General features: G+C 46.2%; 1 protein-coding gene across 1 annotated transcript in view; it reads right to left on the reverse strand.

Moving 5' to 3' along the window:
* Positions 1-1,435: 1,435 nt before the first annotated feature.
* LOC121878832 (mediator of RNA polymerase II transcription subunit 20-like) overlaps positions 1,436-17,558 on the reverse strand; it is a 35,824-nt gene continuing 19,701 nt past the window's right edge. Inside the window, exons 3-6 of the mRNA XM_042385246.1 lie at positions 10,815-10,900; positions 9,367-9,543; positions 8,962-9,072; positions 1,436-2,812 (exon numbers count right to left, since the gene is read on the reverse strand). Coding sequence (XP_042241180.1) covers positions 2,693-2,812; positions 8,962-9,072; positions 9,367-9,543; positions 10,815-10,900 — 494 coding nt within the window. The 3' untranslated portion in view covers positions 1,436-2,692. The remainder of the gene's footprint in view (positions 2,813-8,961; positions 9,073-9,366; positions 9,544-10,814; positions 10,901-17,558) is intronic.

A 17,558-nucleotide genomic window follows, 5' to 3' on the forward strand; every position in this document is an offset into this window, starting at 1 on the left:
TGTGTGTGTGTGTGGAGGGGGGAGGGGGTAAGTGGGGGTGGAGGGAGAAGGGTGGGTAGGCGGAGGGTGGGGGGGAGGTGAGGTGGACGGAGGGTGATGGGTAGGTAGAGGGTAAGTGAAGGTATAGGTAAAGGGGGGGTGGGTGAGGAGAGGTTCAGTCGTTCACCACCAGAGTTTGACAAGAGGATATTTTTAGAGCCAAGTCCTTCCTGACATTCTTCTTTATTTCGTTTCGGTCATGAGGACTCTGAGACCATCTTGTGATGACGTCTTTTGGCTTTGCAGTTTCTTGTCAAAAATTCATCTTTCTGCGCCTCGCCTCTTACGGTCCTGGAAACTTCAAAATGAAAAATTGTTGTTTATGTTTTTGTGGTGGGGGTACTGAATTGTTTTTGTCTTTTTTTATAGTTTTATTTTTGTTTTTCCTCGCTGCTTCACGTTCATTTATATTTTTTTGTATCTCACTTTTTGTTTTTCTCGAGTTCTTGTCCTTTGTGTATCTCAGTGAGGCTCCCTCAGGACGAAAGAGGAAGTTTTCTCAGCTCCTTGTGTTGGTTTTCATTAGCGGTGTCGTTCATTAGTGGTAAATCACGCTGGGGAAATGTCAAGATTTGGAACGTGGGTGGAAAACTGTGTGTAGATGGATGTATGTGTGTGTGTGTACGTAAGGATGGAGGACACGTACACTGTAGGAGTATTACAAGAAACTACCTCCACACACACACACAAGGGCCGGCGGGTGACGGAATTGGTATGTATGGCGGGCGTCCATATACACCCTATTTGTTTGGCTGGAGTGGACGGTGGTGGCATTGATAGCACGAGACTCTTGGGTGCTGGCGGTTGTTTTTCTCTCTGGTTTTATAAAAGGAGCACGTTTGGTTATGCTTATGATGGGACGTAAATCTCTCTCTCACTGTCCCTGGCGTCTGTTTGTGGATCCCTGGCGTCTGTGTGTGTTCCCTGGCGTCTGTGTGTGTTCCCTGGCGTCTGTTTGTGTTCCCTGGCATCTGTTTATGTTCCCTGACGTCTGTGTGTGTTTCCTGGCGTCTGTGTGTGTTCCTTGGCGTCTGTTTATGTTCCCTGACGTCTGTGTGTGTTCCCTGGCGTCTGTGTGTGTTCCCCGGCGTCTGTTTATGTTCCCTGGCGTCTGTGTGTGTTCCCCGGCGTCTGTTTATGTTCCCTGACGTCTGTGTGTGTTCCCTGGCGTCTGTTTGTGTTCCCCGGCGTCTGTTTGTGTTCCCCGGCGTCTGTGTGTGTTTCCTGGCGTCTGTTTGTGTTCCCCGGCGTCTGTTTGTGTTCCCCGGCGTCTGTGTGTGTTCCCCGGCGTCTGTTCCCTGCTGTGTGTTCGTGTCCTGTTATCTCTCGTTCACTGTCCTCTATAACCAACCGTTCAATATCTTTATACGATCAAACTGGAATAAAAAACTCAAAAGATTCTCATAACATTTATTACCATATTACAAGTACCTGTTGTTTATAGTGTGTGGGGCGACGACCTACCATAGTTATCTCTCTATCTTTCTCTCACCAATTACTACCATCAACCACCAATCACTACCATCAACCACCAACCACTACCATCAACCACCACTATATATACTAGTACCACATCTCCCCCCTTCTCTTTAATAACAACACATCAGTATCTTTAAACACCTAATAATATATACACAACTACATTAATCACCTATAACTATGATAATATAGGTCTAGTCGTCACCCCTTACTTGTACAATAGCAATAGTTATGTCTCCTATTATTTACAATGCTGTTATGTAGATTTTATTAACAGTGTAAGTAAAGTAATCTTCTGCGTCATTTACAATCTTTACTTCTCTTATATTTTATCTTCTTCTATTTATTTCTTTTCTATTTTCTCCTATTTACTCCTATTTTCTCTTCTATTTACTCTTCTATTTTCTCCTCTTACCCAATTTCATCAAGACTATTTCCACTTCTTTGTTTATGGTTATTCAAAAAAAAAAAAAAATACTTTATCTTCTCCTTTTATTTATCCAACTTAATTGTCTATGATTAATTAGTAATAAACAATAATTAAAATCACAAATTAAGTGGTTAACATGAGCCACAGAGACGAGTAATAATGTTTGGGTGAGAATTACCGTCACTTTCACTATGGTTCAGGAGTGGATGTTGTGTTTATGTCAAGGGCTGATGAGAATTTAATAACATAACACAAAAAAATATTTAATGAATGCCTTATATATTTCGGTGGTAGGGTATGTATAGGGATAGGCAGGGGGGAGGGAGGAGGTCAGGGTTACAGGGTTAGTGAGTGAGACAGGGTGAAAGGGTAGGTGTTGGGGGAAGAGGCAGTACTGACATAATATTTACTGTGGGAGTGAGAGGTTATGAGCTAGGTACTGGCAGTGGAAAGAACTCCTGACTAGGTGTTGGGTGAGGTAGAGGAAGTACTGGGGGAAGCAGGAATGGCAGGATAGGTACAGTGAGAAACAGGCATGACAGGGTATGAACTAGCCAATGGTGGGAGGGCAGGATAGGGACCATGGAAGACAGGATAGGCATTAGACGAGACTAGGTTGGGAGGATACGGCCGTGAGCAGACAGGAGCGGTGGGGTACATCCGAGAAGGGACAGGGATGGGAGGGTAGGGGCCGGAAGAGACGGGGAAGGCAGGGCACGTCCTAGGAGAGACAGGGGTGATGGGCTAGGTGGCTGGGGTGGCCGGCTGTGTGGCAGTAAAGGAAGGTCCGTCACGGAACTCGTTGAACTTTTCCACGTACTGTTGAACCGTGTCTTGTGGGGTGTGGATGTCGTGTAGACGAGTCTATCAAAGGAGAAGATCCACATTACCGCACATTACCGCACATTACCACACATTACCACACATTACCACATATTACAATACATCATCACACAGTATTACCACAGGAATGAAAAATAACTGTATACACCTGATAAATATTCACATTGAACCAGCATGACACCCTGTCAGTTGTATTACAATATATGCAAATGCCACTTTTCACACATACAGAATTATAAAAAAAATGCACATATCAATTAAGTTAAATTAATAAAAATTCATTCCCGGGGTTTTGTAAGTGAGTTAAATTGGTTATAAATATGATATATAACAACGTGAGAAAGTAATGTAAGGCAGTGATCTGTAACTCTGAGGTAGGAGAACAAGGGGGTGCATACGCTGCTTAAGAGGTGATAAAGCTCTGAGTACAAGAAGCTTCACCACAGCCCCAAGTCTACCACAGAAGCTCCACCACAGCCCCAAGTCTACCACAGAAGCTTCACCACAGCCCCAAATCTTCCACAGAAGCTCCACCAGTTTTATTCGACAGTGTTGTGCAAGATGAAGAGAGACCTGAGACCACACACAGGCCCTACAACCTTCTTCAGGATACTACCATGATCGGGACTCTCCTGAGGAAGAACTTGATGCCGCCACCCTCAACACCGTGCCTCACTTCTCTTACAGACAATCATTTTACACGACGATATGCGATTCGACCAGGTAAGGTACAGAAGGAGAGAGGTGAAAGAGGAATGAGGAGGAAAAGAAGGGGTGTGAGGGAGAGACAAGGAGAAGGAAGGGAGATGTGAAGGAGAGCAATAAATGAAATAACATCTTGAAGTGAAGGAGGAAAGAAATGAAGAATTAAGCGGCGGGGGAAGAAGAGGACATGGAAGGAGGAAAAGGGCAGACGGAAGGAGAAACGAAACAGAAGGAAGGAGAAACAAGTAGGAAGAACAAAACAGAGAGGGAGAGGAGACAGAAGGCAGAGGCTCAGTAAACAGACAGGTAAACTCCAGGTAATGAGCTTTACCTGTGCCACCCTCCACTCAGTGCCAACTTCGGTGATGGTGGGGTGCCTAGCCCTTCCCCTCCCTCCTTCCTTCCCTCTCTCCCTTCCTCATTCCCTCTTACTCTCCCTCCCTCCCACCATCCCTCATTCCTCCCTCCTTCCATCCGAACTCCCTCCCTCTTTCCCCCCATTCTCCCTCATTCCCTCTTTCTCTCACCTCCCTCCCTCCCTCCTTCCTTCCTTCTCCCCTGATCTGGTGAGGAAGAGACTCAAGCCAGGCACACACTATACGGCTTCCTGAATCCTGTGTCAAGACGAACCACTCCTTACAGGGCAGTTGGCAATCTGGATAACCCGCCCCTCCTCCCCTCCACCTCACCGTCCTCCCTCTTCCCTTCCCCTTAATTCCTTCCACCCTCCCCTCCCCTTCTTCGTAATTTCTTCCACTCTCTGTCCCTTCCCTTCCTTTCCTCCAATCTCCCTCCCCAAGCACCCCACACCTCTACCGTCCCTCCCTAGTCCTTCCTCAGACGCCCCTCTGCCCCTATTCACTTGACAGGCACTCTCCCCTAATCATTACCTCCTAAGTCAACCCCTATACCGCCCTCTACCTCCCAATCACCTCCAAGACCTCCCTCCACCTTCACCTCCTCAGTCCCTCACCCTAATCCTGATCCCTTCCCTCCTCCCTCCCTTCCTTCCCTTCATCTCATTCTTTCCATTTCTCACCCCCACCCCCTCCCTCACCAGACAGCACTTGTGAGTATTACCACTACTGTTAAGGGAACACAACAACGCCCACGCCACCCACCTCACACATTCTAGGAAGAAGACGAACCTTAAACAGAGCTGTGTGTGACGCTTTGTACCTGAGTGTGTCATGACGCTCCTGTGTGAGACACCTGCCACACTTACATTGTCGTATTCGTTATAAAAAAAAACTTTCCCGTGTGTACAAGGTGACGTAATTGATGTACATATGTGTGTGTACTGTTTGTATAATGACTTACTGTGTGTACAAGATGAGACAATAATGTGTACATAGATATAAAATATTATCTACACATGTGACTTTTCATTGTACATATACACTGATCATTATCATATATGTACTATTATTATATATCTGTACCTGTATATTTTCTGTAGTCAAATGGCGTCTCAATCCTATACAGTTTTATAAGTATTACCAAAACAGAGAAGTAAATAATAAACACCACAGCATTAGAGAAGATGGATCTGGTAATAATTAGTCGTGAACACCAGGAGAGACGGAGTCAGGGAGGTTAATTAAATAGTAATTCAATTTAAGGGCCATATCAAGGGGGTTTAAAGGGGCCATATGGTGGGTGGTGGGTGGGTGGGTGGGTGAGGCCAGCCAGGTGAGGTAAATGAGTAAGAGTGCTGACGAGAGAGAGAGAGAGAGAGAGAGAGAGAGAGAGAGAGAGAGAGAGAGAGAGAGAGAGAGAGAGTACACCAGACACAAAAACGTCACCACTCAGGAAGAACAACATAGAGCTTCTTTCTGGTCGCTAACACGTGATTCCTCTCCACGTTTTTGTTGTCAGTTGTTTTATTTTTGTTTTTGGCCGAGTGTTTTTGTTGGATGTTTTTGTTGCTGTTGTCGTTGTTTTTGTTATTTGTGAACTTAATTATATACACAGACATTCATTTGTTTTGGACAGTTATTTTTCTCACTTAATGGAAGAGGAGGAATGGGAACGGGGACAGTCAAGGGGATGGGAGATACGGGAAGAGGAGGACGTGGGATAGGATAGGAGAGGAGGAGGTTGGAGTGGGAGAGGAGGAGGAGGAGGAGGATGGAGTGGGAGAGGAGAGGAGGAGGAGGGGTAGGAAGAGGAGGGAGGGGGAGGGGGGGCGTTAACGAGGAGAGTAAACAGGAGGAGAGGAGACGGATACGACAAGTGGATTGACCGCCTCCTCCATTCACCAGGTAGAGTTACGCCCACTCACCCACCAGGGGGAGTCAGGTCATTCACCTATCAGGGGGAAATAGGGAAATCAGACGTAATAGGAAAGATAAGGAAAGTACAGGGACATTAGATAAAATTGGTAGGAAATCAGATAAAAAATTTAGGAAATCAGACAAAAATTTTTAGGAAATCAGATCAAATTGGTAGGAAATCAGATAAATAGTTAAACAAAAGAAGATTAGTGGGAGAAGAAGAGAAGGTGATAAAAATGAAACACCCCTTCATAAACCAGCTCACCCACTACACTGCCCATACCACATGTAATTCAATCGTATACCACATAACTTGTACACAGCCTAGCACCTGTGGGAGAGGAGGTAGTACCGTATGTGGTAGGACCTGGAGGAGGGTGAGGTAGGGTCGTACGTGGCACCAGGAGGCAGGGAGGCTTGTAGGCTAGTTTACTGCTGGTGTTAAGGTCCCTATCGCGGTGTAATCTGTTGCTTTTCTCCTCCTTCCTTCCTTCCTCCTTGCTCCCTCCCTCTTCTTCATTCTCTTCCTACTCTTTTCCTTCGTATTCTTTCTCCTTTAACTATCTCTTCCTCCTCCCTTTTCTTCTTCTTGTTTTTCTAAGCTACCACTACCACCACCACCACTACTAACACTACCATCAAAACTACCACCACCATTACCACCAAAATCACTGCCACCACTACCACCACCAGCGGGTAATGGCTGCTAATGCTAGTGGTCATTACGGTAAGTGGCACTGCTGGTGACTGGAGGGCCACTCCTCTCCAAGAGCTTACAATTATCCTCTCTGTATATGTTTTGTGTGTATGTACGTTTTCCCTTTATGTATGTATGTATGTGTGTGTGTGTACATATGTGGGCGTGTATATAACCACACGAAGTCAACAAAACCTTTCAACTCCTCCTCAACTTTCTCCCGTTGGTGAATTTCCTCCCCGTCAATTTCTTTCCGATAAAACTTCCAGTGGTATTTTTTTTTCACGCCGCCATTATCTTGATAGCATCGAGACGGACAACCATCAGCTCTCGTAAACGTGTGTATACTTGTTCACTCAGGCCTTTGTTTACATTCCTGGCCATCAGCTGATCGCCACACACACACACCTGAACTGTCCAGGTGAGATAAACTTTGCTTGATTATCTCCTGGTGGACAGATATCTCATTTTGGAGATAAGAAAAGGGCTTTGGAGGTGTTTCGGATATTTGTAGAGATAATTCAAGTGTTTTGGAGGTGATTTGGAGGTACTTCTAGTTATTTTGGAGATATTGTACCTCAAGTAAGGAAACAAAATCAACACAAGCTGCTCTTTTCGCGACCCAGGAGAAAGGAGGGTAGGAAGAGAAGGAGGAAGAAGAGGAGGAGGAGGAGGAGGAGGAAGGGAAGAGAGTGGGAGGCTTGAAGGGACTTAGGAACAGAAGCCTCGAGGTAATTTATCTTAAATGACGTGACTCAGCATTTCCTCTTTTACCTGGCGATATGTTGACAACCACCTGAAGATTAGACACCCCAGAGGATCCCACCCTCCCGTAACCTAACCTCAGAATAGGGAGGATAGGGAACGTAAGGATAGGGAGAGGGAAATGAGGATAGAGAAGGTATAAGGCAGGTGGATGAAGGAGGGGGGGAGGGGGGGATGCACCAGAGGATAGGAAGATAAAGTTTAAGGATGATAGGAGAAGATAAGAGACAAATAGGGAGATAGAACCAAAGTTAACAAGAGAGAGAGAGAGAGACGCACGAAACACCTACCCCCCCACCCCCCAGGGCCTAGAATCAATAGGTCTTCCTGCCTCACCAAAACAAGCAGACGTGTACTGTACTGACTTTGATTCCGAATCCATCTGATAGGAATTTGTTTTAGGAGAGCGGTGACGGAAAAAAAAAATTGACAGACAGAGAGGCAGACAGATTGACACAAGGACATAGACAGATATATAGAGAGACAGACATACACACATATACACACACGACGAGACAGACACACGCACACACAAGGATAGACACACACACACACACACACACAGACAGAGAAACAGATCCAAGAACACAAGAAACAGACTGAAATGAACCCTACCTAAGAACCCTGGAACGAACCATCTCTCCGAACGCCTTGGAATGAAACCCTTGAAATGAGCCGTATCAGAGCGTCGGAAGAGTGAACCAGGAGAGGTGGGGAGTCATTTGGCTGCCATGAAGACCCAGAGTCGAGATTCATGGTGTGTTGAAGAGGGATGACGAGTAACCTAACCTTGGCCTCATTGTGTATATATATATATATATATATATATATATATATATATATATATATATATATATATATATATATATATATATATATATATATATATATATATATATATATATATATATATATATACCTCGCCTTGGGTGCTGCACTATACTGTCACCCTGACACCTACTACTAACGCCCTGATACCTTACTACCCCTCCCACCTAACTCTGCCACCCTGACACCCCACTTATACCCTACTACCCTGACACATTACTACCCCGCCACCATTGACCTCTCTGCCATCCAGCTATCCAGACACCCTGATACCCACTACCTTACCCACCTCTTCATCCACTACTCTGCCATTCTAACACCCACCACCACCCTGCCAACCCACCCCCACCACCCAGCCACCCACTACACCATCACACTCACTACATCCCTCACCATAAACACTCTTCACTACACCCTCAGCATACAAGACACTTCCACTGTCGATACTCCTTTTTTTGTTTATTCTCCTCACATCATGACTCCCCAGACAAGACCTGTTCCATGCCTTCAATATACTGACGGAGGCTGAGGAGAGAGAAAAACATAATCACACACCTGGATGGGAAGGTAATGAGGTGAGAGCCAGGTGTAATACATTAGGATGAGGTGTCGAGGAATTTTTTTGGGGAGGGGGGTGTTGTGAGATGAATTTCGTGGATGGTTTAGTCGTTCGTACATCTAGAACTAATGACATGGATGTAATTGGTCATTATCGTTGAGTCTTAACATAAGGGAAGATTATTCACGCTTCATTAGGGTCGATACAGGAACTCTACTTGTCACACACATGATCCATACTACCCTGGAGGTTAGAGTGTGAGACATGACACCTGGAGGTTAGACAGCGTAAGACATGACACCTGGAGGTTAGAGAGAGCGTTACACCTGACACAACTCACCTGGAGATAGCTTGGTAAGGTGGGCTTGACACAGGAACCCATGAAGCTCTGCATAAACTCCCTGACGAGTGACCAACACAGCGCCGGGGTGACACAGGGGAGGTACTCAACCTGCAGGAGACATGGAAACCTGAGGTACTGTGTGGTGAAGGTATGGTCACACACACACACACACACACACACACACACACACACACACAGCTTAATCACTCCCTTCTTCACTCACTCACTCACTCACTCACTCACTCACTCACTTAAAACATATACAAAGGCACAAAATCAGTTAACAATCAACAAAAAAAACACTCAGAAACACACAAAAAAATACATAAAAATAACTCCACCAAATCAAACACACTTAACAAAACAAAATTAAAAACCGCGCCTGCAACCACGCCCACTGACCTCAACCAGGATGCCCTTATAGTGGCCGCTCATGGTGACACTACCAATCTTAACCAGGAAGTCACCGATCTCGTACTTGGCGCCCTTGGACTCTATCTTCAGGTTCTTCTTAGATTGATACATGTGGTCGAGGCGCGGCAGCATGAGGTCGAAGAGGTAGTCAGCTGAGAGTGTTACCTGGCGAGAACAAAAAGATCATTAAGGAGAGGAATGGGAAGTTACCTGTTGGCTGGGGTTAAGTAAAGAGGGTATCTGTTTGTAACTGTGTAAATAGAGGGGATATTTATGAAGCCATGAGAATTTTCATCTACCTAGGAGACGATTTATCCATTTAGGAGACGATTCACCCATCTAGGAGACAATTCACCCATCTAGGAGACGATTTACCCACCTAGGAAACGATTCATCCATTTAAGAGACGATTCATCCACCTAGGAGACCATTCACCCACCTAGGAGACCATTCATCCATTTAAGAGACGATTCACCAACCTTGGAGACGATCCATGGTCTACACACACCACACACACACACACTGGCCGCCACCGTAGCCGCCCCTACTCCGCAACTCAGCCAATTTCACGGCGGCCAAGCTTTTCAATTTCCGGCCTCTTTTCATCTCAATTTTCACCCAAATGCAGACAATAATGCCCGTGAAAAAAACGTGGTAACTCCCCCTCCTCCCCCCACCTTCGTACAGCGCTTTGTCAGGTAAGTGTGGTCGTGTCTTCATTTACCTGGGCTCAGAGCTTACACCGGGAGCCCCAGATTCTAAGTCAATCTTGAGAGAGCTTCTATGGACACGATTAAGTAATCTTGAGCTAACTTAACCTAACCAAACTTGACCTAAACTTAGTCTTAACTTAACCTAAGGCTACCTCAAACTTAACCAGACTTGACCTAACTAATGTCAAATACAATCGTAACCAAACTTGACGTAGCAGAACCAAACTTATGCGGCCTACCTAACCTAACCAAACTTACACCTACAACTGATAAGCTGTTGGTTGGTTGTAATAGAAAAGTCTCAAGGAATACAGGAAGAGGACGAGGAGGAGTGAGTGAGTGTGGGAGAGCAAAGCGTACAGTAGCAGCGTGGGAGAGTTAGAGTGAGCGTGGGAGAGTGAGAAGTGGGTTCAGTGAGAGGGAGGCACATCAGGCTTGGGGGGGGGGGGCGTAAGGGTAGAGGGAGGGAAGGGGTAGGATTAGGGTTGGGGAGGAGAGGAAGGGGGAAGAGGAGCGGTCACTCAGTAATCGAGAGATGAGGCGGTTCACCACGGCGCCTTTCACGGGATGACCTACACTAACACCCGGCCCGGAGCCTCCCTTTATGGCCTGCTGGTCACTCTCACGTCCAGACTCAGGCTACCAGGATATATCACACTCAAATACCATCAGGATATACCTCACACACACACACACACACACACACACACACACACACAGTACCTGCTTGGAGCCAGTGTCGAGGATAGCGTAGGTGGTGGTGGGCGTCTCGCTGTTGTGGACAATGTGCATCTTGCGTACTCCTCCACCTGTAAAATGTAAACAAAGTCACTCAGGTGTGTCCAGAGGCTATACAAGAAAACAGATAAAAACACTTGACACCAAAGGGGGAAAAATATTCTCTTAGTCAGATCAGTCAGGGTAGAAAGCACACATTATACCCAAGAGGGAAAGTGTCTCTCAGTAAGGTGGACTCAGGACCGAACTATAGAGACCAAAGACTCGTTTACCTTTCCCTAATACAGCTACACTCTTGACAGGTATTCCAGCAGGGACCAATTAAGGTGAGGGGGAAAATGACAGGTTGTAAGAATAGGACGGGACACACACACACACACACACACACTAAGCCACGGGACACGAGGAGAGAGAGAGAGAGGTGAAAATGGATCGGTAGTGATGAACGTGTGGTGCTGGGTGGCTAAAGTGGGTGGCTTGTTGGCTGGGTGGCTTGCTGGCTGGGTGGCTTGCTGGCTGGGTGGCTTGCTGGCTGGGTGGCTGACTGGCTTGCTTTCATACTGGGGTGGATGGGAGGGAGGGGAGAGAGGAAGGGAAGGGAGGGGGGAGGTGAACCAAATATTGCCCAACAAGTTTTACATCAGTATTGGGCTGGTGGGTCCGCGAGGCCAGCGTTCCAGCCATTCCTGACCCAGTGTGTTGCCCCCACGTAAAACACGGAGACAACACACACACACACGTTTACATCTCCCCCACGTACATTAATCTCCCCACACTTACACATCTCCCCACACTTACACATCCTCCCACACTTACACATCCTCCCACACTTACACATCTCCCACACTTACACATCTCCCCACACTTACACATCTCCACACTTACATATCTCCCTTACCCCACACATCCTCCCACACCCACACACACATCTCCCCACACTTACACATCTCCCCACACTTACACATCTCCCCACACTTACACATCTCCCACACTTACATATCTCCCCACACTTACACATCCTCCCACACTTACACATCCTCCCACACTTACACATCTCCCCACCAAAACCGTAGTCATGGACATCAATACCGCCACCACTCCAGTGCAAGCCCCAGCAGTCACAGTGGGTGCCCATCCTCTCCAGCTGGTGCAGTCTGCCAAACTCCTGGGTGTAACTATAGACAATAAACTTCACTGGAAGGCCCATGTAAGTAACACAGTCAAGGCAGCCTCGTACCGTCTCTACATGCTACGAAGACTTAGGTCACTTGGGACACCCACGCCAGAGCTGAGGACCATCTACAACGCCTTTATTCTCCCCAAACTAACATATGCGTCACCAGCCTGGTCGTCTTCTCTCAACTCCACCCAACAACGTCAGCTAGAGAAAGTACAGAAAAGGGCCTGCAGAATCATGCTCGGCGCAGAATACTCCGGCTACACCAACGCTCTCTCCACCCTGGAAATGCCATCCCTCAGTGACCTCCACCACCAAGCACTGGAAAGGTTTGGCCGTGAACTACTGCACCACCCTCGCCATCGCCACCTCCTGCAGCCCCCCACCCAACTCGCGCAGTCCGCCACTACAACAAAATTCAGCCCATAAGAGCCCGCACCGATAGATATAAGAACAGCACCATCCCATCTATTGTTAAAATAATAAACAACTCCTGACTTATGTACTGCACAGCCCGGTAAATGTATTCAATGCATATTACATCATTATGTCTAAATTAAATGCAAGTCTGTATATTTTCAGCCACCGGCTGCAACTCTATTAATAAACCGTTTATTATTATTATTATTATTATTATTATTATTATTATTATTATTATTATCATTATTATTATTATTATTATTATTATTATTATTATTATTATTATTATTATTATTATTATTATTATTATTACTACACATCCCCCCACACTTACACATCTCTCCACACTTACACGTCTCCCCACACTTACACATCCCCCCACACTTACACATCTCTCCACACTTACACATCTCCCCACACTTACACATCTCCCCACACTTACACATCTCCCCACACTTACACATCTCCCCACACTTCATTATACAGTCATCAGTTGGACGGGTTACCAGAGAGGGGCGGGTGAAGCCTTATACTCTCATAACTCAATCATAACTAAATTATATCACCAATCCGACTTGTATTAAAAATCAACCCTTTTCCGAGTCCCATTTATCCGTATTCATCATTTAACCGAAAAACCAATAAATACATTTTTTATTTTCAGGTTCTAGGAACATTTATCCGAACTTCACTTATCATGGTCCTTCGTTTATGCGGATCACCTGACTTATCCGAATTTACTCGATCCCTTCACTTAACCGGACAAACAAAAGTGGTTTATCAATAACCTCAGTGGCTAATATCTTCGTTTATCGGGATTAATCAACAACCTCTTAACCGAACAGTGCTTTGAGAGCGGAATGGTAAATATTAAGTAATTTTCCACTTACATGTTCGGATAACTGACAGGCCGGATGTCAGAAGCATGTTGCGGTCAGCGGCTGTCAAATGGTATTGACTGCAGCTGACAGCTTAATCCCAGTAAGCAGAAGTTAAGTGTCGGCAACTGGCACTTTAACTAGACACAAAAGAAGGTTAAAGGTCTTCAAAATATGGTGTTACAGGAACTAGGTTAGGTTGGGTTAGGCTAGTTTAGGTGACTCAGAATACAAGGCTACAGTCCATGATACAACTGGGACTCTACTGTACTGTACACATGAAGAAGATTGACATGTCACAGGAGGTCGAGATGTTGACCCAGAAAGTTATCGGGTGGAAAGAGAGTCTCAGGAGTCTTCAAGCTTTCCCCCTTCCCTCTTCCCCTCTCCTCCCTCCTCCTCCCACGAAGTACAGACAGATGACACAAGATTCTCTAATATGGAAAATTACACACACACACACACACACGGCCGTTATTCCCACTGGGCAATACCGCGTAAGTCTCGTTAATAGCATTTTAGCTCGGGGAGGGGGGGGGAGCCAATCGTGGCGGGGAAACTTTGTGATTTCCTCGCTGGACACCTAAACCCTGGCCGACTGTTTCACGGGTACTGTCTACACGACCACTGTGTGTGTGTGTGTGTGTAATCTCGATCACTCACACAACAAGGAGCAGGATGTGTCAGGATGTGTCAGGATCAGGATAAATGGGTAACAGGGAGAGGATGAGGATGGGGTGGCGGGTATGTATGCGAGGTAGGGAAGAACTGGACGAACGGACGGACGGATGCTAGTGGTGTCGGTGAGCGGACGGACGGAAGGTGACTGGGGTGGGTGGGTGGGTGGGTGGTGTTTTAGGTTAGGCCTGTGACCAGGACACTGGCAAAGAAGAGGGGGGGGGGGCTTTCTGGGTCGAGAGGACACAGGAGGAGGAAGAGGAGGAAAGTTTGGAGGGGAAAGGAGAAGAGAGAGGGGAGAGGAGGGATGCTACTCTACAATCTATTGATTCCCGCAAGACCTGCAATGACCCCCGCCGCGCCACCACTCCCCCGTCCCGCCTCCCCCCTGGTCACCAACACGCACCCAGGACACTTTCAGACACCTGCCATGTCCACTGTTTTAGGCTCCCTAATGCCTCTAGTTTAGTATACCCTTATGTCCCCAAGGATGCCCTATGTCACGAGTATCCTCTTGCCATCAGGGACATACCCATAACCCTATTTTCAAACACTTGCATGTCCCTAAGGGCACCCCAGCCTAATACATCCCCATGCCTGCAGAAGGACCCTCAACCGAGACCCCCATGCCCCTAAGGGCACTCAACAGCCTAGGATACCCCAATAATATCCTCCAGTCTAGGATACTCCCATACCCTAAAGGCCTAAGGAGATCCTAGACACCCAGCACATGCCCCAAGGGTCATCCCCCAGCCTACGACATCCCAATATCCACACGTAGAGTCCTCAGGGTCATGTAAAAGGGATTAGAAGATCATAAACCAATAAAAATAACGTGACAATACAAGAAAGAAATCAAAGAGTAACAGGAATCAAACAGGAATTAAAACCCACAAAAAAAACTTCGAGAATTCAAACACTTAAAACAGCAGTCCACAACACTACGAACGACCTCGGGAGTTTAAAACTACGTCGTTCAGACAGTCAATAACGACGTGTAACCAAAGGCTCTCCACGCCACTCTTCCCCGATACAGGTAAATCTTCTCCTGACGACGATTTGTTGAGTTAGCCATGCGGGTCTTGTCCTTGTTGATGCTGTAGCCTAGTTCTCTCCTCCCTCACACAGCCCACCATGGAGGTATTTCACGTCTCATCCATCCATCCATCCATCCATCCATACATCCATCCAGACAGACAGACAGACAGATTGACAGACATACACGTTATACTCCCAATGTCAAGACAAACCTAACTGTTTCGTTCAAGTCACAGGTCATGTCTTTAACCACAAGTCGTTGTCTTATTACCCTCAAGTTCAAGGTCCACCTTAGGAGTAGCATCTTGCTTTGTGAAGTTGAAAAGTGACGTCCCTTCAACCAGATCAAATTCTCTTCCCTCCCCATCAATATCCCATCATCCATCTTCTTTAGAGGGTCGTTCGTTTTCCCATCAAATCATACTGCTTCCACCCCCCTCTTAAAATTCGTGCTCTCTCTCTCCTTCCAGTACCCCTTTCCCCCCTCTCCCTTCCTCCCACTCCTCTCCGAACATCCCCTCCTCTTCCCTCTCCCAACAACCACCCCACCCCAAGACTCCAAATTCAGATTCGAGGCGCCTAAGAATAAAACACCGTATCCCCGGAATCTGTCGTCAATTTCAGATTCCGCCGCCGAGGCTGAATTCTAATGCCGATTCCAAAAGTGCTGAGGTCGGTATCTCTGCCCGGATGCCGACAACAACAAGAACAACAACCAAGCGATCTGAAAATTGATATATAAAGAACTAGTGAAAGATGATGGAATTTAGATGCATATAAATGAAAAAGAACGAACGAGGGAAAAAGATATAGTATATACATTTTTCCCATTTGTATACATAAATGAATATATAAAGAACAGTAGTTTTTAATAAGTGGTTGGGGGTTAGAGTGTTATAATCCCCCACTGCGCCACAACAAAGACCAAGTGGCCGCCTTAACTCCGAGCCAATAAGTGAGGAATATGTTGATGAAGGTGGAAACTTGGCTCCGGGTCTAATTGGGTTATATCTACATACCAATGATCTAGTTAATAACCATTGCTGTGTGAGTTAAGGGTATTTACAAAGTCCTCCACACACACACACCTCTCCTCTGACATTGTCCCACCCCCTTCCATTAATTTAGGTCCGAACACACTCCAGGTCGTAGATTCCACGAAGCTCCTCGGCGTCACCATAGACAACAAACTAAATTGGAAACCACACGTCAAATCCTCCAGTTTCCGTCTCCACCTCCTCCGCCGACTCAAGTCCCTCGGAGTTCCTGCACCCGAGCTCCTCAGTGTTTACACAACATTCATACTTCCCAAGCTCATCTATGCCTCCCCCACCTGGTCTTCCTCCCTAAATGCTACACAACGTAAACACCTAGAAAAAGTGCAAAAGAGGGCATGCAAGATTATTCTCTCCCCTTCCTACTCCACATATCAAGAAGCGCTCAACACACTGACCCTTTCGACTCTCACTGACCATCACCACGACCTCATCTGCAAATTTGGTAAGAAGCTTCTGCACCATCCTCGACAACGGCTCCCACTACCACCTGAGATCCCCTGTCCGAGAATTGCTGTTCGACACCACAACCGCATCCAGCCCATACGTGCACGAACTGATCGCTATAAGAACAGCCCAGTCCCAACCATTGTAAAAATTATCAATAACTTGTAACAAACCAGTGTATTCACTCCCAGTAAATACTACTTCTTGCACTGTCACTATGTTGAAATGCCCTGTAGTCTGAGCTTTTCCCCGTCTAGTTATTATATATCTTATTTATATCACTTATGTTATTTGTATATTATTTGTAATTCGAAACCCATTCCCCAATTATGTAACTGTATATTTTCAGCCTTCTGGCTGCCATGCTCTTTCAATAAACCGTTAATTATTATTATTATTATTATTTATTATTACACACAACGCCACTCCAGTTCGACCTGACACACCCCCACACACTAAGTGACTTGGGAACGAGGGGGGAAACAAGTAAATATATAATAATAATAATAATCTTTTCTCATTTCCATTACATGGGATTGACAGGATGTTATATATGGCCGGTACTGCTGTTGTTATGGTTATTTTACTGTTTTAGGCTGAGTGGATGAGGGGTGAGGGGAGTGGGGACTTGTAGTGAGGGGGGTGGTGAGAGGGAGTGTAGTGAGAGGGGAGAGTAGAGAGAGGGAGAGTAGCGAACAGGAGTATAGAGGGAGGGAGAGAAGATGGAAGGAAGGAGAGATGAAGGAAGGAAGGAGGGAGGGAGGGAGGGAGGCTGGCTGAGAGAAGCTCATTATAACAGGGAAGTGTCGGGTACAAACGACCTGGTAACCTCTTTGTCACCCATCATCCATCAACCTCCCCCCCCTCCCTCCTTCACATGTTATAACCTCTTTATCTTCCTCCTCCTCCTTCCCCATTCTTCTTCCTCCTATACTCCTCCTTCCCTACTCCTTCACTCATTCATTCATTCAATCATTACGTCAATTATTCACTCACTCATTTGACTGGTCATTTATCATCCCGTCTTGTCTTAGGC

This window comes from Homarus americanus, unplaced genomic scaffold (assembly GCF_018991925.1).
Source record: "Homarus americanus isolate GMGI-L3 unplaced genomic scaffold, GMGI_Hamer_2.0 scaffold47294, whole genome shotgun sequence".
In the NCBI taxonomy this organism is placed as follows: domain Eukaryota; kingdom Metazoa; phylum Arthropoda; class Malacostraca; order Decapoda; family Nephropidae; genus Homarus; species Homarus americanus.